General features: G+C 46.8%; 2 protein-coding genes across 16 annotated transcripts in view; both read right to left on the bottom strand.

Moving 5' to 3' along the window:
• Nucleotides 1-2,298, bottom strand: part of LOC133485187 (protocadherin alpha-8-like) — a 2,598-nt gene extending 300 nt beyond the window's left edge. Inside the window, exon 1 of the mRNA XM_061788601.1 lies at nt 9-2,298. Within this exon, the coding sequence (XP_061644585.1) occupies nt 9-2,298 (2,290 nt within the window). The remainder of the gene's footprint in view (nt 1-8) is intronic.
• The window catches only part of LOC133484589 (protocadherin alpha-C2-like), a 285,315-nt gene that overhangs the window by 219,523 nt on the left and 44,008 nt on the right, over nt 1-21,784 (bottom strand). Inside the window, exon 1 of one of the 15 annotated variants that reach the window (XM_061787436.1) lies at nt 16,849-21,544. The exons of 8 other annotated variants lie outside the window; for them this stretch is intronic. In XM_061787436.1, coding sequence (XP_061643420.1) covers nt 16,849-19,194 — 2,346 coding nt within the window. In that variant the 5' untranslated portion in view covers nt 19,195-21,544. Of the gene's footprint in view, nt 1-6,202; nt 9,909-13,310; nt 15,825-16,848; nt 21,545-21,784 lie in introns of those variants that run through there. 6 more of the 15 variants (XM_061787426.1, XM_061787434.1, XM_061787423.1 and 3 more) reach the window with 6 other exon arrangements.

The following is a 21,784-nucleotide window of genomic DNA, read 5'->3' as shown; positions in this document are numbered from 1 at the left end:
GTGGCTGCCCGGGGCGCCGGCGGAAGCAACACTCATTCTGGGTCCGACTAACATGTAGCGTTTGTCTCCCGATCTGTACTGGATGCTGTGACACAGCGTGCCGTCGTAATGAGCGTCTTGGAGATATTTGGACGTGTACTCTGCGGGTTTGGAGCAGCGCATGGCGATCAGCACCACCACGGCGATGACCAAAAGCAGCGAGACCGAGCCCAAAGTCAGCGCCAGATAAAAAGTCACCCGGTCCTCGCGCTCGTCCTCTTCGGCCGCGCTTCCCGCGTGGTCGGAAGCCGCCAAAGCCTCTTTGGGCTCCGCCAGTTTGACGGTCAGGGTAGCCGTCGCCGAGAGCGAAACGTCGCCGTTGTCTTTGACCAATACGAGCAGTCGATGCTCGGCCTCGTCCGTCTCGGTGAACGGGCGAAGTGTTCTGATCTGGCCCGTATAGCGGTCCAAAGAAAAGAGAGCGCGCTCGCCGAGCGGTCGCAGCGAAAACAGTAACCAGGCGTTATATCCCGTATCGGCGTCGTAGGCTCGGACTTTAGTCACCGAGTCTCCCGCTTTGGCATTGCGGGGAATCTCCTCCGCGCCTCGGGCGGAACCGTTGGAGCTGAGCGGATACAGGATGACCGGAGCGTTGTCGTTCCGATCCAGAATGAACACCTTCACTGTCACGTTGCCGCTCAGCGGAGGACTTCCGCCGTCGGTGGCCGACACCTGGAACTGGAAGCTTTTCAGCGTCTCAAAGTCAAAACTCTTCAGCGCCGATATGTCGCCGTTCTCAGGGTTGATGCTTAAAAATGTTGACATGTCCACTTGACTTCCTTGTCCTCTCTTAATGTGATACGTCAGCGCTGCGTTTTCATTCAGGTCTTTATCGAATGCGGTGACGGAAAAGATGGAGTTCCCCGGCACGTTATTTTCCGGCAAATAAAGTTGGATTGGATCGTGCGAGAATGTTGGAATATTATCGTTAACGTCTGACACGTCCACGTGCAGAATTTGAAAAGTGGACAGAGGAGGTTGACCGCAGTCTGTCGCTGTGATTGTGATGTCATAATCCGACACTAATTCTCGATCCAGTCTGTCTTTCAGAACCAACGAGTACATGTTATCCTGAAAGGAAGGTTTTAGTTCGAATGGGACATTTTGTGAAAGACTACATATGACTTTGCCGTTCAGTCCGACGTCTTTGTCTGTGACGCTTATAAGAGAAACGACAGTCCCAGGCTTGGAATCTTCCGCTACGGTTTTTGACAAAGATGTCACGTCGATTTCGGGCCGGTTGTCATTTTCGTCAACGATTTTAATGATCACCCTGCAATCGGTTGTCAAAGGAGGTTGTCCTTTGTCTGTAGCATGGACGTCTAATTTGTAAACGTCAACCTTCTCAAAATCAATTTGACCTTTGACTCTTATTTCACCCGTGTTTTTATCCAAACTAAACATTTCATAGATTTCAGAGTCAAGTTCTCCACGAAAATAATATTCAACTTCCCCGTTTAATCCTTCGTCCGGGTCAGTTGCTTCCACCTTGATAACGCTTGTGCCCAATTTGACATTTTCAGACAAAGTGATGGAATGCAACTCTTGTTTAAATGTCGGGTGGTTATCATTAGCGTCAAGCACGATAACGGTGACATTAAGACTTCCAGATCTTGGTGGATTTCCACCGTCAACTGCAGTGAGAACAAGTCTGTGCTCAGCGTGTTTTTCTCGGTCTAAAGACTTTTGTATGACTAAAAAGGGTATCTTGTCATCTCCCATCTCTCGAATTTGTAAATTAAAATATTCGTTTGGGTTTAATTTGTATGCACGCACCGTATTGACAACACCATCTGGATCATGTGCGATTGGTAATTGGAAGCGTTTTCCAGGCAGAGTGGACTCTGAAATTTCAAAAATATTCTCTACCTCTTGAAAAGTGGGTGAATTGTCATTAATATCCAAAATTTCTACACCCACGTGATGTATTTCCATGGGATTCTCTGCGACTAATTTCAGCCTCACTAAACACGGCGAGACGCCCTCACAGAGCTCCTCTCGGTCGACGCTTTTCCGCACAAAGAGAACGCCATTGTTTGCATTTACCTCAAACTGAGCCCCGTCTGATCCTGAAACAATGCGAAAACGTCTCTCCGCCAACGAGCCCACGTCCAGTCCCAGATCCCTGGCCACGTTTCCCACCACGGTTCCCACTTTGACTTCCTCCGCGATGGAATATTTGATCTGTGCTGCAACCTGCTCCAAACAAACCAATATGACGCAGAGACAGAGTCCTCGCCTTTGTCCTGCTGCTCCCATCCTCCCCGCTTGGATTAGAGCACTCGAGTCCTAATTCCACAGAAGATTGAAACCTCCAAACGGACACAATATGGATCTTGAATTCATCCCAAAACCGAAGGCAAAACAGGAACGAAACGACAGCCACATCCGTCTCTCGTGAAGGTTCCGTCTCCTCTGATGACTTGAACAAAACCATTCCAGAAGGGGCAGGACCACCGAATGCTCATCCCAGGAAACTGGGATGACATTGCCACCTAGTGGTGATAATTCCTTAGCACATGGAGAGTATTAACAGGACTAAAAAATGTGTATCAGATTGATTGTACATTGCTTTCACACAGTTATTGTCCAACAAAATATAGTTACTTTCGCTTCATACGCTAAATGTATATGACAAAATGCAAGGAGAGAAGTATGCTGGGATGTACATAGATACGGTTTGCAGTTCTTTCCTTGTTTGGTCATGAGGAAAGTTCACCTGCTCAGCCGCTATACGCACAAGGATTGAGAAAAGGTCAAAGACAAATGGTAACGTTGCCAGTTGACAAATGGGAAAGAGTTAACCCCAATCGACTTCCATGTTCCGATTGTGTCCTTTTTTAAAGTTTTCAATTGTATCATTTGTGAGTTGTTGTTTTTGCTTTCTGTTGGTATGTCAGTGTTTCCCCCTCGCATGTTACAGTGTTGGTCAGATATGACGGAGCCCTGGCAGTGTTTAAATGTTGAACTTCATTGTTGTCATGAAGAAGTCGATGGGTGTCTGGAGTTGTAGTTTTGTGCTTTTGCTGCTGCTACATTTTGCATTGTTATTGACTTCATGTGGATCCACCTGTCACCACTTTTAACACAACACACAGCAGTCCAATCGCAACATATTATGATCAGTGCAACTACTTTGAGAGATTGACAGCAGCAGCAACAGATCGGCATACACCGTACCTCTTGAAAACATTGAAAAAAGTCTTTAACTCCACAGATGGCACAGCTGACAGGGATGAGTGTAGAATGCTATGCTTGTTAATTGTTATTATCAAGGTGAACTTTAACAATAAGCAAACATCATAGTCGCAAAGAGCTCGTCATCAAGATGATCTTCAGAAGTCGGCACTACTGACACAAGTGGGAACATATGTAACGAAACGTGTATCATAATGTTTTCCTCAACTACAAGGTCTTATATAAATTGAAGTTAGTCCAAGACACGACACGCCTTCCCATGAGGAAGCAGAGTCTGGGTTCTCTGAGGCGAGCTCTCCTATCTCTGGGGTTGTGGTCAAAAGCTCCTCGGAGGCAAGGCCCCGGGGCTGGATGAGATTCGCACGGAGTTCCTAAAGGCTCTGGATGTTGTGGGCCTGTCCCGGTTGACACGCCTCTGCCACATCGCGTGGACAATGGGGAACAGTGCTTCTGGATTGGCAGACTGGGTTAGTGGTCCCCCTTCTTAAGAAGGGGGACCGGAGGGTGTGTTCCAACTACAGGGGGATCACACTCATCAGCCTCCCTGGTAAGATCTATTTAGGGGTGCTGGAGATGAGGGTCCGTCGGGAAGTCGACTCTCAGATTCAGAAGGAGCAGAGTGGTTTTTGTCCTGGCCGTGGAACAGTGGACCAGCTCTACACCCTCGGCAGGGTCCTCGAGGGTGCGTGGGAGTTCGCCCAACCAGTCAACATGTGTTTTGTGGACTTGGAGAAGGCGTTCGACCATGTCCCTCAGGGAGTCCTGTGGAGGGTGCTTCGGGAGTATGGGGTACCGAACCCCCTGATACGGGCTGTTCGGTCCTTGTACGACCGGAGTCTGAGTTTGGTCCGCATATCTGGTAGTAAGTCGGACTCGTTCCCGGTGATGGTTGGACTCCGCCAAGGCTGCCCTTTCTCACCGATTCTGTTCCGAACTTTAATGGACAGAATTTCTAGGCGCAGCCGAGGCGTAGAGGTGGTCCGTTTGGGTGGCCTCAGTATGGCATCTCTGCTTTTTGCAGATGATGTTGTTCTGTTGGCTTCATCAAGCCGCGATCTCCAACTCTCACTGGAGCAGTTCGCAGCCGAGTGTGAAGCGGCTGGGATGAGAATCAGCACCTCCAAATCTGAGACCGTGGTCCTCAGTCGGAAAAGGGTGGTGTGCCCTCTCCGGGTCGGGGATGAGATCCTGCCCCAAGTGGAAGAGTTCAAGTATCTTGGGGTCTTGTTCACGAGTGAGGGAAGAATGGAACGGGAGATCGACAGGCGGATCGGTGCGGCGTCTGCAGTGATGCAGACTTTGTATCGGTCCATTGTGGTAAAGAAGGAGCTAAGCCGAAAGGCGTCGCTCTCGATTTACCTGTCGATCTACGTTCCTACCCTCACCTATGGTCACGAGCTGTGGGTCGTGACCGAAAGAACGAGATCCCGGACACAAGCGGCCGAAATGAGTTTCCTCCGCAGGGTGTCCGGGCTCTCCCTTAGAGATAGGGTGCTTGGTCATCCGGGAGGATCTTCAGAGTAGAGTTGCTGCTCCTCCACATCGAGAGGAGCCAGATGAGGTGGCTGGCGCATCTGATCCGGATGCCTCCCGGACGCCTCCCCAGTCAGGTGTTCTGGGCACGTGCCACCGGGAGGAGACCCCGGAGACAACCCAGGACACTACGTCCTTCGGCTGGCCTAGGAACCCCTCGGGATCCCCCTGGAAGAGCTGGATAAAGTGGCTGGGGAGAGGGAAGTCTGGGCGTCCCTGCTAAAGCTACTGCCCCCGCGACCCGACCCGGATAAGCGGTAGAAAATGGATGGATGGATGGATGGATAGATAGATTGTCCAAGACAACAAAAATTCTCCATTAATGTTAAGATGTCAACATGGTTGTTCTCAACAGACAAAAGTTTAACGTGGATCAAATTCCGCCTGTGCACCCAAGTCATTGGGTTGTACACAGGGCTTGACATGAACTTTTTTGCTCACCGGCCACTGTGGCGAGTGGTTTCCCAGAGTTCTTTGCCACTCAGCAAGTGAAATACATTGAAGAAAGTAAATTGTCAACCCTTTTAAATGTATTTATCCCCTTTGCACAACCAAGCAAGGACTACACACATTTTTAACGGGACAAGACCACCAGTCATATCAGAAAGGAAGACATTTTGATGCATGTCTTGCTTCTCAAAGTTTGTAGTGAATTGCGATGTAGTCTCATCTTGTTTGGTGCGAGCCAGTAGATCTTTTGTGTACATGTGCAAGCAACGATTTACAGCAAGTCCACTTGGAAAAACCTGTCATCATATGAGTTTTTGTATCCCCATAATTTTATTGAGCACTGCAAACACACACACACGTTACATCAAATCAAAATAGTAAAGTCTGGCGGGCCATATGAAATTTAATTTTAAATGGTCCACTCGTAAAATAGGCCTGGTTTATATTGTCGGCTGCAGATTGAGAAAACTAGACTTAAATATATTGTATTGTTGAGGAAGATGACGCTGGAGTTCCCAGCATGCTGAGCAGCTTTGTGTCAATACTTGACTTATTGATTGACTTTAAAGTTGATGTTAGATGTGAATTATTCCCTAACATTAGTTTAGGACCTTATGTGTGTTTCCCCCGACCTGTTTAGTTTAATATTGTTCACTAACTGCTGGTTTATCAAGCACCATGAGTTTCCTTTTGTGATTAATGACCTGCCTCGTTGTCCCTCACTTGTGCAGTCTAGTGGGTAATGCATGTCATTGCCCTTTGAAATGAAGAATATCATCATCAAAACCACAATGCCTCTAGGTTGCCTCCATGACACATGCCACAGTTCACATCAAACTACACCTGCCAAAGTGGCTCGTGCAAGAGACAATCTTGAAATTGACCGGCATTTGGCTAATTGGCCAGTGTTTACGTGAAGCTCTGCCGATAACATACAAGAAACATCAGAAACGATAGTAAAACAGTTTTTTTTCTGTCTTACCTCCCCTGCGGCCGCGCGTCTGGCGTCGGGCAGAACCAGCGTGCCGGCGTGGCTGCCCGGGGCGCCGGCGGAAGCAACACTCATTCTGGGTCCGACTAACATGTAGCGTTTGTCTCCCGATCTGTACTGGATGCTGTGACACAGCGTGCCGTCGTAATGAGCGTCTTGGAGATATTTGGACGTGTACTCTGCGGATTTGGAGCAGCGCATGGCGATCAGCACCACCACGCTGATGACCAAAAGGAGCGAGACCGAGCCCAAAGTCAGCGCCAGATAAAAAGTCACCCGGTCCTCACGCTCGTCCTCTTCGGCCGCGCTTCCCGCGTGGTCGGAAGCCGCGAAAGCCTCTTTGGGCTCCGCCAGTTTGACGGTCACGGTAGCCGTCGCAGAGAGCGAAACGTCGCCGTTGTCTTTGACCAGTACGAGCAGTCGATGCTCAGCCTCGTCCGTCTCCGTGAACGGGCGAAGTGTTCTGATCTGGCCCGTATAGCGGTCCAAAGAAAAGAGAGCGCGCTCGCCGAGCGGCCGCAGCGAAAACAGTAACCAGCCGTTATATCCCGTATCGGCGTCGTAGGCTCGGACTTTAGTCACCGAGTCTCCCGCTTTGGCATTGCGGGGAATCTCCTCCGCACCTTGTGCGGAACCGTTGGAGCTGAGCGGATACAGGATGACCGGAGCGTTGTCGTTCTGATCCAGAATGAACACCTTCACTGTCACGTTGCCGCTCAGCGGAGGACTTCCGCCGTCGGTGGCCGACACCTGGAACTGGAAGCTTTTCAGCGTCTCAAAGTCAAAACTCTTCAGCGCCGATATGTCGCCGTTCTCAGGGTTGATGCTTAAAAATGTTGACATGTCCACTTGACTTCCTTGTCCTCTCTTAATGTGATACGTCAGCGCTGCGTTTTCATTCAGGTCTTTATCGAATGCGGTGACAGAAAAAATGGAGTTCCCTGGCACGTTATTTTCCGGCAAATAAAGTTGGATTGGATCGTGGGAGAATGTTGGAATATTATCGTTAACGTCTGACACGTCCACGTGCAGAATTTGAAAAGTGGACAGAGGAGGTTGACCGCAGTCTGTCGCTGTGATTGTGATGTCATAATCCGACACTAATTCTCGATCCAGTCTGTCTTTCAGAACCAACGAGTACATGTTATCCTGAAAGGAAGGTTTTAGTTCGAATGGAACATTTTGTGAAAGACTACATATGACTTTGCCGTTCAGTCCGACGTCTTTGTCTGTGATGCTTATAAGAGAAACGACAGTCCCAGGTTTGGAATCTTCCGCTACGGTTTTTGACAAAGATGTCACGTCGATTTCGGGCTGGTTGTCGTTTTCGTCAACGATTTTAATGATCACCCTGCAATCGGTGCTCATTGGAGGGTGTCCTTTATCGGTAGCATGGACGTCTAATTTGTAAACGTCAACCTTCTCAAAATCAATTAGACCTTTTACTCTTATTTCACCCGTGTTTTTATCCAAACTAAACATTTCATAGAGTTTCGATTCAAGTTCTCCACCAAAATAATATTCAACTTCGCCGTTTAATCCTTCGTCCGGGTCAGTTGCTTCCACCTTGATAACGCTTGTGCCCAATTTGACATTTTCAGATAAAGTTACGGAATATACTTCTTGTGTAAATATTGGAAGGTTATCATTAGAGTCAAGCACGATAACGGTGACATTAAGACTTCCAGATCTTGGTGGATTTCCACCGTCAACTGCAGTCAGAACAAGTCTGTGCTCAGAGTTTTTTTCTCGGTCTAGAGACTTTTGTATGACTAAAAAGGGTATCTTGTCATCTCCTCTTTCTCTTATTTGAATGTTAAAATTTTCGTTTGTGTTTAATTTATACACACGTACTGTATTAACAATAACATCTGGATCATGTGCGATTGGTAATTGGAAGTGTTTTCCAGCAGGCGTAGACTCATACATTTCTAAAATCTTCTCTTCCTCTTGAAAAGTGGGCGAATTGTCATTAATATCCAAAATTTCTACACCCACGTGATGTATTTCCATGGGATTGTCTGCGACTAATTTCAGCCTCACTAAACACGGCGAGACGCCCTCACAGAGCTCCTCTCGGTCGACGCTTTTCCGCACAAAGAGAACGCCATTGTTTGCATTTACCTCAAACTGAGCCCCCTCTGAGCCTGAAACAATGCGAAAACGTCTCTCCGCCAACGAGCCCACGTCCAGTCCCAGATCCCTGGCCACGTTTCCCACCACGGTTCCCACTTTGACTTCCTCCGCGATGGAATATTTGATCTGTGCTGCAACCTGCTCCAAACAAACCAATATGACGCAGAGACAGAGTCCTTGCCTTTGTCCTGCTGCTCCCATCTTCCCAGCTTGGATTACAGCACTCGAGTCCTAATTCCACAGAAGATTGAAACCTCCAAACGGACACAATATGTATCTTGAATTCATCCCAAAACCGAAGGCAAAACAGGAACGAAACGACAGCAACATCCGTCTCTCGTGAAGGTTCCGTCTCCTCTGATGACTTGAACAAAACCATTCCAGAAGGGGCAGGACCACCGAATGCTCATCCCAGGAAACTGGGATGACATTGCCACCTAGTGGTGATAATTCCTTAGCACATGGAGAGTATTAACAGGACTCAAAAATGTGTATCAGATTGAGTGTACATTGCTTTCACACAGTTATTGTCCAACAAAATATAGTTACTTTCACTTCATACGCTAAATGTATCATTTGTGAGTTGCTGTTTTTGCTTTCTGTGGGTATTTCAGCCCTGTAATGCAGCATGGTTGACATGATGATTTGGAGAAAGGTTGATATATTGTGTGTCCAGGAGACCAGGTGGAAAGGCAGTAAGGCTGTAAGTTTAGGGGCAGGGTTGAAATTATTTTACCATGGTGGAGATGGGAAGAGAAATGGAGTCGGGGTTATTTTAAAAGAAGAGTTGGCTAAGAATGTCTTGGAGGTGAAAAGAGTATCAGATATAGTGATGAGGCTGAAACTTGAAATTGAGGTTGTTATGTGGAATGTGATTAGTGGCTATGCCCTATAGGTAGGATGTGACCTAGAGGTGAAAGAGAAATTCTGGAAGGAGCTAGACAAAGTAGTTCTGAGCATCCCAGACAGAGAGAGAGTGTCGTAATTGGTGCAGATTGTAATGGACATGTTGGTGAAGCTAATAGGGGTGATGAAGAAGTGATGGGTAAGTGCGGCATCCAGGAAAGGAACTTGGAGGGACAGATGGTGGTAGACTTTGCAACAAGGATGCAAATGGCTGTAGTGAACACTTTTTTCCAGAAGAGGCACAAACATAGGGTGACCTACAAGAGCGGAGGGAGAAGCACACAGGTGGATTACATCTTCTGAAGGAGGTTACCAACTGTAAGGTAGTGGTAGGGGAGAGTGTGGCTAGACAGCATAGGATGGTGGTGTGTGAGATGACTCTGGTGGTGGGGAAGAAGATTAGGAAGGCAAAGGCAGAGAGGAGAACCATGTGGTGGAAGTTGAGACAGGACGAGTGTTGTGCAGCTTTTCGGGAAGAGGTGAGACAGGCTCTCGATGGACGGGAGGAGCTCTCAGAAGACTGGACCACTGCAGCCAAGGTGATCAGAGAGGCAGGCAGGAGAGTACTTGTTGTATATTCTGGCAGGAAAGGAGAGAAGGAGACTTGGTGGTGGAACCCCACAGTACCGGAAATCATACAAAGAAAAAGGTTAGCTCAGAAGAAGTGGGACACTGAGAGGACCGAGGAGAGGCGAAAGGAATACAGTGAGATGCAACATAGGGCAAAGGTTGAGGTTGCAAAGCCCAAACAAGAGGCATATGATGACATGTATGGCAGGTTGGACACTAAAGAAGGAGAAAAGGATCTATACAGGCTGGCCAGACAGAGGGATAGAGATGGGAAGGATGTGCAGCAGGTTCGCGTGATTAAGGATAGAGATGGAAATATGTTGACTGGTGCCAGCAGTGTGCTAGCTAGAAGAAAAGAATACTTCGAGGAGTTGACGAATGAGGAAAATGAGAGAGAAGGGAGAGTAGAAGAGGCATGTGTGGTGGACCAGGAAGTGGCAATGATTAGTAAGGGGGAAGTTAGAAAGGCATTAAAGAGGATGAAAAATGGAAAGGCAGTTGGTTCTGATGACATTCCTGTGGAGTTTTGGAAGCATCGAGGCGAGGTGGCTGTGGAGTTTTTGACCAGCTTGTTCAATAGAATTCTAGTTCGTGAGAAGATGCCTGAGGAATGGAGGAAAAATGTACTGGTGCCCATTTTTAAGAACAAAGGTGATGTGCAGAGCTGTCGGAACTATAGAGGAATAAAGTTGATGAGCCACACAAGGAAGTTATGGGAAAGAGTAGTGGAGGCCAGACTCAGGACAGAAGTGAGTATTTGCCAGCAACAGCATGGTTTCATGCCTAGAAAGAGTACCACAGATGCATCATCTGCCTTGAGGATGTTGATGGGAAAGTACAGAAGGTCAGAAGGAGCTATATTGGGTCTTTGTAGATCTAGAGAAAGCCTATGACAGAGTACCCAGAGAGGAACTGTGGTACTGCATGCGGAAGTCTGGAGTGGCAGAGAAGTATGTTAGAATATTACAGGACATGTATGAGGGCAGCAGAACAGCGGTGAGGTGTGCTGAGGTGTGCTGTCGGTGTGACAGACGAATTTAAGGTGCCCTGAGCCCCTTCCTGTTTGCAGTGGTGATGGATAGGCTGAAAGTTGAGGTTAGACGAGAATCCCTGTGGACCATGATGTTTGCAGATGACATTGTGATCTGCATTGAAAGCAGAGAGCAGCTGGAGGAACAGTTAGAAAGATGGAGGCATGCACTGGCAAGAAGAGGAATGAAGATGAGCCGAAGTAAGACAGAATTTATGTGCATGAATGAGAGGGGTGGTGGGGGAAGAGTGAGGCTACAGGTAGAAGAGATAGCAAGGGTGGAGGAAGGTGTCACCTGTGTTATGTGACAGAAGAGTCTCTGCTCGGATGAAGGGCAAAGTTTATAAAACAGTTATGAGGCCAGCCATGATGGACGGTTTAGAGACAGTGACACTGACAAGACGACAGGAAGCAGAGCTGGAGGTGGTGGAAATGAAGATGTTGAGGTTCGCTCTCGGAGTGACCAGGTTGGATAAAATTAGAAATGAACTCATCAGATGGACAGCCAAGGTTCGATGTTTTGGAGACCAAGTTAGAGAGAGCAGACTTGGATGGTTTGGACACGTCCAGAGGAGAAATAGTGAGTACATTGGTAGAAGGATGATGAAGCTGGAGCTGCCAGGCAAGAGAGCTAGAGGAAGACCAAAGAGAAGGTTGATGGATGTCGTGAGGGAAGACATGAGGGCAGTTGGTGTTCGAGAGGAGGATGCAGGAGATAGGCTTACATGGAAAAGGATGACGCGCTGTGGCGACCCCTAACGGGACAAGCCAAAAGGAAAAGAAGAAGTTGGTATGTCAGCCCTGTGCTGTTCCTCCAGTGTTTTGCCTCGTGTTTTCCCCTCGCATGTTACAGTATTGGTCAGATATGAAGGAGCCCTTGCAGTGTTTAATGTTGAACTTCATTGTTGTCATGAAGAAGTCGATGGGTGTCTGGAATTGTCGTTTTGTGCTTTCGTTACTGCTACTTTTTGCATTGTTATTGACTTCATGTGGATCCACCTGTCACCACTTTTAACACATCTCACAGCAGTCCAATCGCAACATATTATGATCAGTGCAACTACTTTGAGAGATTGACAGCAGCTGCAACAGATCGGCAGACACCGTACCTCTTGAAAACATTGACTAGTGTAGAATGCTATGCTTTTAAATTGTTATTATCAATGTGAACTTTAACAATAAGCAAACATCATAGTCGCAAAGAGCTCGTCATCAAGATGATCTTCAGAAGTCGGCACTACTGACACAAGTGGGAACATATGTAACGTAACGTGTATCACAATATGTTTTCCTCAACTACAAGGTCTTAAATAAACTGAAGTTAGTCCAAGGCAACGAAAATTCTCCCCGAATGTTAAGATGTCAACATGGTTGTTCTCAACAGACAAAAGTTTAACGTGGATCAAATTCCGCCTGTGCACCCAAGTCATTGGGTTGTACACAAGGCTTGACATAAACTTTTTTGCTCAGCGGCCACTGTGGCGAGTGGTTTCCCAGAGTTCCTAGCCACTCAGCAAGTGAAGTAGATTGAAGAAAGTAGATGGTCAACCCTTTTAAATGTATTTATTCCCTTTGCACAACCAAGCTAGGACTACACACATTTTTAACGGGACAAGACCACCAGTCATATCAGAAAGGAAGACATTTTCGATGCCTGTCTTGTTTCTCAAAGTTTGTAGTGAATAGCGATGTAGTCTCATCTTGTTTGGTGCGAGCCAGTAGATCTTTTGTGCACATGTGCAAGCAATGATTTAGAGCAAGTCCACTTGGAAAAACCTGTCATCATATGAGTTTTTGTATCGCCATGATTTTATTGAGCACTGCAACTACACACACATTACATCATATAAAAATAATAAAGTCTGGCGGGCCATATGAAATTTAATTTAAAATGGTCCACTCGTAAAATAGGCCTGGTTTATATTGTCGGATGCAGATTGAGAAAACTAGACTTAAATATATTGTCGAGGAAGATGACGCTGGAATTCCCAGCATGCTGAGCAGCTTTTTCAATAGATGACTTATTGATTGACTTTAATGTTGATGTTAGATGTGAATTATTCCCTAACATTAGTTTAGGACCTTATGTGTGTTTCCCCTGCCCTGTTTAGTTTAATATTGTTCACTAACTGCTGGTTTACCAAGCACCATGAGTTTCCTTTTGTGATTAATGACCTGCCTCGTTGTCCCTCACTTGTGCAGTCTAGTGGGTAATGCAAGTCATTGCCCTTTGAAATGAAGAATATCATCATCAAAACCACAATGCGTCTAGGTCGCCTGCACGACACATGCCGTAGTTCACATCAAACTACACCTGCCAAAGTGGCTAGCAATCTTACTAGCCACTGCTGAAATTCACCGGCATTTGGCTCATTGGGCAGTGCTTACGTGAAGCTCTGCCGATAACATACAAGAAACATCAGAGAAGATAGAAAAACAGTTTTTTTTCTGTCTTACCTCCCCTGCGGCCGCGAGTCTGGCGTCGGGCAGAACCAGCGTGTTGGCGTGGCTGCCCGGGGCGACGGAGGAAGCAACACTCATTCTGGGTCCAACTAACATGTAGCGTTTGTCTCCCGATCTGTACTGGATGCTGTGACACAGCGTGCCGTCATAATGAGCGTCTTGGAGATATTTGGAAGTGTACTCTGCGGATTTGGAGCAGCGCATGGCGATCAGCACCACCACGCTGATGACCAAAAGCAGAGAAACCGAGCCCAAAGTCAGCGCCAGATAAAAAGTCACCCGGTCCTCGCGCTCGTCCTCTTCGGCCGCGCTTCCCGCGTGGTCGGAAGCCGCGAAAGCCTCTTTGGGCTCCGCCAGTTTGACGGTCACGGTAGCCGTCGCCGAGAGCGAAACGTCGCCGTTGTCTTTGACCAGTACGAGCAGTCGATGCTCGGCCTCGTCCGTCTCCGTGAACGGGCGAAGTGTTCTGATCTGGCCCGTATAGCGGTCCAGAGAAAAGAGAGCGCGCTCGCCGAGCGGCCGCAGCGAAAACAGCAACCAGCCGTTATATCCCGTATCGGCGTCGTAGGCTCGGACTTTAGTCACCGAGTCTCCCGCTTTGGCATTGCGGGGAATCTCCTCCGCGCCTCGGGCGGAACCGTTGGAGCTGAGCGGATACAGGATGACCGGAGCGTTGTCGTTCCGATCCAGAATGAACACCTTGACCGTCACGTTGCCGCTCAGCGGAGGACTTCCGCCGTCGGTGGCCGACACCTGGAACTGGAAGCTTTTCAGCGTCTCAAAGTCAAAACTCTTCAGCGCCGATATGTCGCCGTTCTCAGGGTTGATGCTTAAAAATGTTGACATGTCCACTTGACTTCCTTGTCCTCTCTTAATGTGATACGTCAGCGCTGCGTTTTCATTCAGGTCTTTATCGAATGCGGTGACGGAAAAGATGGAGTTCCCCGGCACGTTATTTTCCGGCAAATAAAGTTGGATTGGATCGTGCGAGAATGTTGGAATATTATCGTTAACGTCTGACACGTCCACGTGCAGAATTTGAAAAGTGGACAGAGGAGGTTGACCGCAGTCTGTCGCTGTGATTGTGATGTCATAATCCGACACTAATTCTCGATCCAGTCTGTCTTTCAGAACCAACGAGTACATGTTATCCTGAAAGGAAGGTTTTAGTTCGAATGGAACATTTTGTGAAAGACTACATATGACTTTGCCGTTCAGTCCGACGTCTTTGTCTGTGATGCTTATAAGAGAAACGACAGTCCCAGGTTTGGAATCTTCCGCTACGGTTTTTGACAAAGATGTTACGTCGATTTTGGGCTGGTTGTCGTTTTCGTCAACGATTTTAATGATCACCCTGCAATCGGAGCTCATTGGAGGGTGTCCTTTATCGGTAGCATGGACGTCTAATTTGTAAACGTCAACCTTCTCAAAATCAATTTGACCTTTTACTCTTATTTCACCCGTGTTTTTATCCAAACTAAACATTTCATAGAGTTTTGATTCAAGTTCTCCACCAAAGTAATATTCAACTTCGCCGTTTAAACCTTCGTCCGGGTCAGTTGCTTCCACCTTGATAACGCTTGTGCCCAATTTGACATTTTCAGATAAAGTTACGGAATATACTTCTTGGATAAATTGTGGAGCATTATCATTAGCGTCAAGCACGATAACGGTGACATTAAGACTTCCAGATCTTGGTGGATTTCCACCGTCAACTGCAGTGAGAACAAGTCTGTGCTCAGCGTGTTTTTCTCGGTCCATAGACTTTTGTAAAATTAAAAAAGGTATCTTATCATCGCCTCGCTCTCGAATTTGTATATTGAAATATTCATTTGTGTTTAATTTGTACGCACGCACCGTATTTACGACAACGTCTGGATCATGTGCGATTGGTAATTGGAAGTGTTTTCCAATAGGCGTAGACTCTGAGATTTCAAAAATCTTCTCTACCTCTTGAAAAGTGGGCGAATTGTCATTTATATCCAAAATTTCTACACCCACGTGATGTATTTCCATGGGATTCTCTGCGACTAATTTCAGCCTCACTAAACACGGCGAGACGCCCTCACAGAGCTCCTCTCGGTCGACGCTTTTCCGCACAAAGAGAACGCCATTGTTTGCATTTACCTCAAACTGAGCCCCCTCTGAGCCCGAAACAATGCGAAAACGTCTCTCCGCCAACGAGCCCACGTCCAGTCCCAGATCCCTGGCCACGTTTCCCACCACGGTTCCCACTTTGACTTCCTCCGCGATGGAATATTTGATCTGTGCTGCAACCTGCTCCAAACAAACCAATATGACGCAGAGACAGAGTCCTCGCCTTTGTCCTGCTGCTCCCATCCTCCCAGCTTGGATTACAGCACTCGAGTCCTAATTCCACAGAAGATTGAAACCTCCAAACGGACAAAATATGTATCTTGAATTCATCCCAAAACCTAAGGCAAAACAGGAATGAAACGACAGCAACATCCGTCTCTCGTGAAGGTTCCGTCTCCTCTGATGACTAGAACAAAACCATTCCAGAAGGGGCAGGACCACCGAATGCTCATCTCTGTATACTGGGATGACATTGCCACCTAGTGGTGATAATTCCTTAGCACATGGAGAGTATTAACAGGACTAAAGTGTATCAGATTGATTGTACATTGCTTTCAGACATTTATTGTCCAACAAAATAAAGTTACTTTCTCTTCATATGCTCAATGTATATGACAAAATGCAAGGAGAGAAGTATGCTGGGATGTACATAGATACGCTATGCAGTTCTTTACTTGTTTGGTCATGAGGAAAGTTCACCTGCTCAGCCGCTATACGCACAAGGATTGAGAAAAGGTCAAAGACAAATGGTAACGTTGCCAGTTGACAAATGGGAAAGAGTTAACCCCAATCGACTTCCATGTTCCGATTGTGTCCTTTTTTTTAAGTTTTCAATTGTATCATTTGTGAGTTGCTGTTTTTGCTTTCTGTGGGTATTTCAGCCGTGTAATGCAGCATGGTTGACATGATGATTTGGAGAAAGTTGATATATTGTGTGTCCAGGAGACCAGGTGGAAAGGCAGTAAGGCTAGAAGTTTAGGGGCAGGGTTGAAATTATTTGACCATGGTGTAGATGGGAAGAGAAATGGAGTCGGGGTTATTTTAAAAGAAGAGTTGGCTAAGAATGTCTTGGAGGTGAAAAGAGTATCAGATCGAGTGATGAGGCTGAAACTTGAAATTGAGGGTGTTATGTGGAATGTGATTAATGGCTCTGCCCCACAGGTAGGATGTGCAGTCTAGTGGGTAATGCATGTCATTGCCCTTTGAAATGAAGAATATCATCATCAAAACCACAATGTCTCAAGGTCGCCTGCACGACACATGCCGTAGTTCACATCAAACTACACCTGCCAAAGTGGCTAGTGGCTAGCAATCTTACTAGCCACTGCTGAAATTCACCGGCATTTGGCTAATTGGCCAGTGTTTACGTGAAGCTCTGCCGATAACATACAAGAAACATCAGAGAAGATAGTAAAACAGTTTTTTTCTGTCTTACCTCCCCTGCGGCCGCGCGTCTGGCGTCGGGCAGAACCAGCGTGCCGGCGTGGCTGCCCGGGGCGACGGTGGAAGCAACACTCATTCTGGGTCCAACTAACATGTAGCGTTTGTCTCCCGATCTGTACTGGATGCTGTGACACAGCGTGCCGTCATAATGAGCGTCTTGTAGATATTTGGAAGTGTACTCTGCGGATTTGGAGCAGCGCATGGCGATCAGCACCACCACGGCGATGACCAAAAGCAGAGAAACCGAGCCCAAAGTCAGCGCCAGATAAAAAGTCACCCGGTACTCGCTCTCATCCTCCTCGGCCGCGCTTCCCGCGTGGTCGGAAGCCGCGAAAGCCTCTTTGGGCTCCGCCAGTTTGACGGTCACGGTAGCCGTCGCCGAGAGCGAAACGTCGCCGTTGTCTTTGACCAGTACGAGCAGTCGATGCTCGGCCTCGTCCGTCTCGGTGAACGGGCGAAGTGTTCTGATCTGGCCCGTATAGCGGTCCAAAGAAAAGAGAGCGCGCTCGCCGAGCGGCCGCAGCGAAAACAGTAACCAGCCGTTATATCCCGTATCGGCGTCGTAGGCTCGGACTTTAGTCACCGAGTCTCCCGCTTTGGCATTGCGGGGAATCTCCTCCGCGCCTCGGGCGGAACCGTTGGAGCTGAGCGGATACAGGATGACCGGAGCGTTGTCGTTCCGATCCAGAATGAACACCTTCACTGTCACGTTGCCGCTCAGCGGAGGACTTCCGCCGTCGGTGGCCGACACCTGGAACTGGAAGCTTTTCAGCGTCTCAAAGTCAAAACTCTTCAGCGCCGATATGTCGCCGTTCTCAGGGTTGATGCTTAAAAATGTTGACATGTCCACTTGACTTCCTTGTCCTCTCTTAATGTGATACGTCAGCGCTGCGTTTTCATTCAGGTCTTTATCGAATGCGGTGACGGAAAAGATGGAGTTCCCCGGCACGTTATTTTCCGGCAAATAAAGTTGGATTGGATCGTGCGAGAATGTTGGAATATTATCGTTAACGTCTGACACGTCCACGTGCAGAATTTGAAAAGTGGACAGAGGAGGTTGACCGCAGTCTGTCGCTGTGATTGTGATGTCATAATCCGACACTAATTCTCGATCCAGTCTGTCTTTCAGAACCAACGAGTACATGTTATCCTGAAAGGAAGGTTTTAGTTCGAATGGGACATTTTGTGAAAGACTACATATGACTTTGCCGTTCAGTCCGACGTCTTTGTCTGTGATGCTTATAAGAGAAACGACAGTCCCAGGTTTGGAATCTTCCGCTACGGTTTTTGACAAAGATGTCACGTCGATTTCGGGCCGGTTGTCATTTTCGTCAACGATTTTAATGATCACCCTGCAATCGGTTGTCGAAGGAGGTTGTCCTTTGTCTGTAGCATGGACGTCTAATTTGTAAACGTCAACCTTCTCAAAATCAATTTGACCTTTGACTCTTATTTCACCCGTGTTTTTATCCAAACTGAACATTTCATAGATTTCAGAATCAAGTTCTCCACCAAAATAATATTCAACTTCGCCGTTTAAACCTTCGTCCGGGTCAGTTGCTTCCACCTTGATAACCCTTGTGCCCAATTTGACATTTTCAGATAAAGTTACGGAATATACTTCTTGCATAAATTGTGGAGCATTATCATTAGAGTCAAGCACGATAACGGTGACATTAAGACTTCCAGATCTTGGTGGATTACCACCGTCAACTGCAGTGAGAACAAGTCTGTGCTCAGCATGTTTTTCTCGGTCCAGAGACTTTTGTAAAATTAAAAAAGGTATCTTATCATCGCCTCGCTCTCGAATTTGTATATTGAAATATTCATTTGTGTTTAATTTGTACGCACGCACCGTATTGACAACACCATCTGGATCATGTGCGATTGGTAATTGGAAGCGTTTTCCAAGCAGAGTGGTCTCTGGGATTTCAAAAATCTTCTCTACCTCTTGAAAAGTGGGCGAATTGTCATTAATATCCAAAATTTCGACACCCACGTGATGTATTTCCATGGGATTCTCTGCGACTAATTTCAGCCTCACTAAACACGGCGAGACGCCCTCACAGAGCTCCTCTCGGTCGACGCTTTTCCGCACAAAGAGAACGCCATTGTTTGCATTTACCTCAAACTGAGCCCCCTCTGAGCCTGAAACAATGCGAAAACGTCTCTCCGCCAACGAGCCCACGTCCAGTCCCAGATCCCTGGCCACGTTTCCCACCACGGTTCCCACTTTGACTTCCTCCGCGATGGAATATTTGATCTGTGCTGCAACCTGCTCCAAACAAACCAATATGACACAGAGACAGAGTCCTCGCCTTTGTCCTGCTGCTCCCATCCTCCCAGCTTGGATTACAGCACTCGAGTCCTAATTCCACAGAAGATTGAAACCTCCAAACGGACACAATATGGATCTTGAATTCATCCCAAAACCTAAGGCAAAACAGGAATGAAACGACAGCAACATCCGTCTCTCGTGAAGGTTCCGTCTCCTCTGATGACTTGAACAAAACCATTCCAGAAGGGGCAGGACCACCGAATGCTCATCCCAGGAAACTGGGATGACATTGCCACCTAGTGGTGATAATTCCTTAGCACATGGAGAGTATTAACAGGACTCAAAAATGTGTATCAGATTGAGTGTACATTGCTTTCACACAGTTATTGTCCAATAAAATATAGTTACTTTCGCTTCATACGCTAAATGTATATGACAAAATGCAAGGAGAGAAGTATGCTGGGATGTACATAGATACGCTATGCAGTTCTTTCCTTGTTTGGTCATGAGGAAAGTTCACCTGCTCAGCCGCTATACGCACAAGGATTGAGAAAAGGTCAAAGACAAATGGTAACGTTGCCAGTTGACAAATGGGAAAGAGTTAACCCCAATCGACTTCCATGTTCCGATTGTGTCCTTTTTTAAAGTTTTCAATTGTATCATTTGTGAGTTGTTTTTCCTTTCTGTTGGTATGTCAGCCCTGTGCTGTTCCTCCAGGGTTTTGCCTCGTGTTTTCCCCTCGCATGTTACAGTATTGGTCAGATATGACGGAGCCCTGGCAGTGTTTAATGTTGAACTTCATTGTTGTCATGAAGAAGTCGATGGGTGTCTGGAGTTGTCGTTTTCTTGTAGTTTTGTGCTTTCGTTGCTGCTACTTTTTGCATTGTTATTGACTTCATGTGGATCCACCTGTCACCACTTTTAACACATCACACAGCAGTCCAATCGCAACGTATTATGATCAGTGCAACTACTTTGAGAGATTGAAAGCAGCTGCAACAGATCGGCATACACCGTACCTCTTGAAAACATTGAAAAAAGTCTTTAGCTCCACAGATGGCACAGCTGACAGGGACGAGTGTAGAATAAAATGCTTGTTAATTGTTATTATCAATGTGAACTTTAACAATAAGCAAACATCATAGTCGCAAAGAGCTCGTCATCAAGATGATCTTCAGAAGTCGGCACTCCTGACACAAGTGGGAACATATGTAACGTAACGTGTATCACAATATGTTTTCCTCAACTACAAGGTCTTAAATAAATTGAAGTTCGTCCAAGACAACAGAAATTCTCCGCTAATGTTAAGATGTCAACATGGTTGTTCTCAACAGACAAAAGTTTAACGTGGATCAAATTCCGCCTGTGCACCCAAGTCATTGGGTTGTACACAGGGCTTGACATGAACTTTTTTGCTCACCGGCCACTGTGGCGAGTGGTTTCCCAGAGTTCCTAGCCACTCAGCGAGTGAAATAGATTGAAGAAAGTAGATTGTCAACCCTTTTAAATGTATTTATCCCCTTTGCACAACCAAGCTAGGACTACACACATTTTTAACGGGACAAGAACCACCAGTCATATCAGAAAGGAAGACATTTCGATGCCTGTCTTGTTTCTCAAAGTTTGTAGTGAATAGCGATGTAGTCTCATCTTGTTTGGTGCGAGCCAGTAGATCTTTTGTGCACATGTGCAAGCAACGATTTACAGCAAGTCCACTTGGAAAAACCTGTCATCATATGAGTTTTTGTATCGCCATGATTTTGTTGAGCACTCCAACTACACACACGTTACATCATATAAAAATAGTAAAGTCTGTTGGGCCATATGAAATTTAATTTTAAATGGGCCACTCGTAAAATAGGCCTGGTTTATTGTGTCGGATGCAGATTGAGAAAACTAGACTTAAATATATTGTCGAGGAAGATGACGCTGGAATTCCCAGCATGCTGAGCAGCTTTGTGTCAACAGTTGACTTATTGATTGACTTTATTGTTGATGTTAGATGTGAATTATTCCCTAGCATTAGTTTAGGACCTTATGTGTGTTTCCCCCGCCCTGTTTAGTTTAATATTGTTCACTAACTGCTGGTTTATCAAGCACCATGAGTTTCCTTTTGTGATTAATGACCTGCCTCGTTGTCCCTCACTTGTGCAGTCTAGTGGGTAATGCATGTCATTGCCCTTTGAAATGAAGAATATCATCATCAAAACCACAATGCGTCTAGGTCGCCTGCACGACACATGCCGTAGTTCACATCAAACGACACCTGCCAAAGTGGCTAGTGGCTAGCAATCTTACTAGCCACTGCTGAAATTCACCGGCATTTGGCTAATTGGCCAGTGTTTACGTGAAGCTCTGCCGAAAACATACAAGAAACATCAGAAACGATAGTAAAACAGTTTTTTTTCTGTCTTACCTCCCCGGCGGCCGCGCGTCTGGCGTCGGGCAGAACCAGCGTGCCGGCGTGGCTGCCCGGGGCGCCGGCGGAAGCAACACTCATTCTGGGTCCAACTAACATGTAGCGTTTGTCTCCCGATCTGTACTGGATGCTGTGACACAGCGTGCCGTCGTAATGAGCGTCTTGTAGATATTTGGAAGTGTACTCTGAGGATTTGGAGCAGCGCATGGCGATCAGCACCACCACGCTGAT

This window comes from Phyllopteryx taeniolatus, chromosome 10 (genome assembly GCF_024500385.1).
Source record: "Phyllopteryx taeniolatus isolate TA_2022b chromosome 10, UOR_Ptae_1.2, whole genome shotgun sequence".
Classification (NCBI taxonomy): domain Eukaryota; kingdom Metazoa; phylum Chordata; class Actinopteri; order Syngnathiformes; family Syngnathidae; genus Phyllopteryx; species Phyllopteryx taeniolatus.
This window is presented reverse-complemented; position numbering and strand designations above follow the sequence as displayed.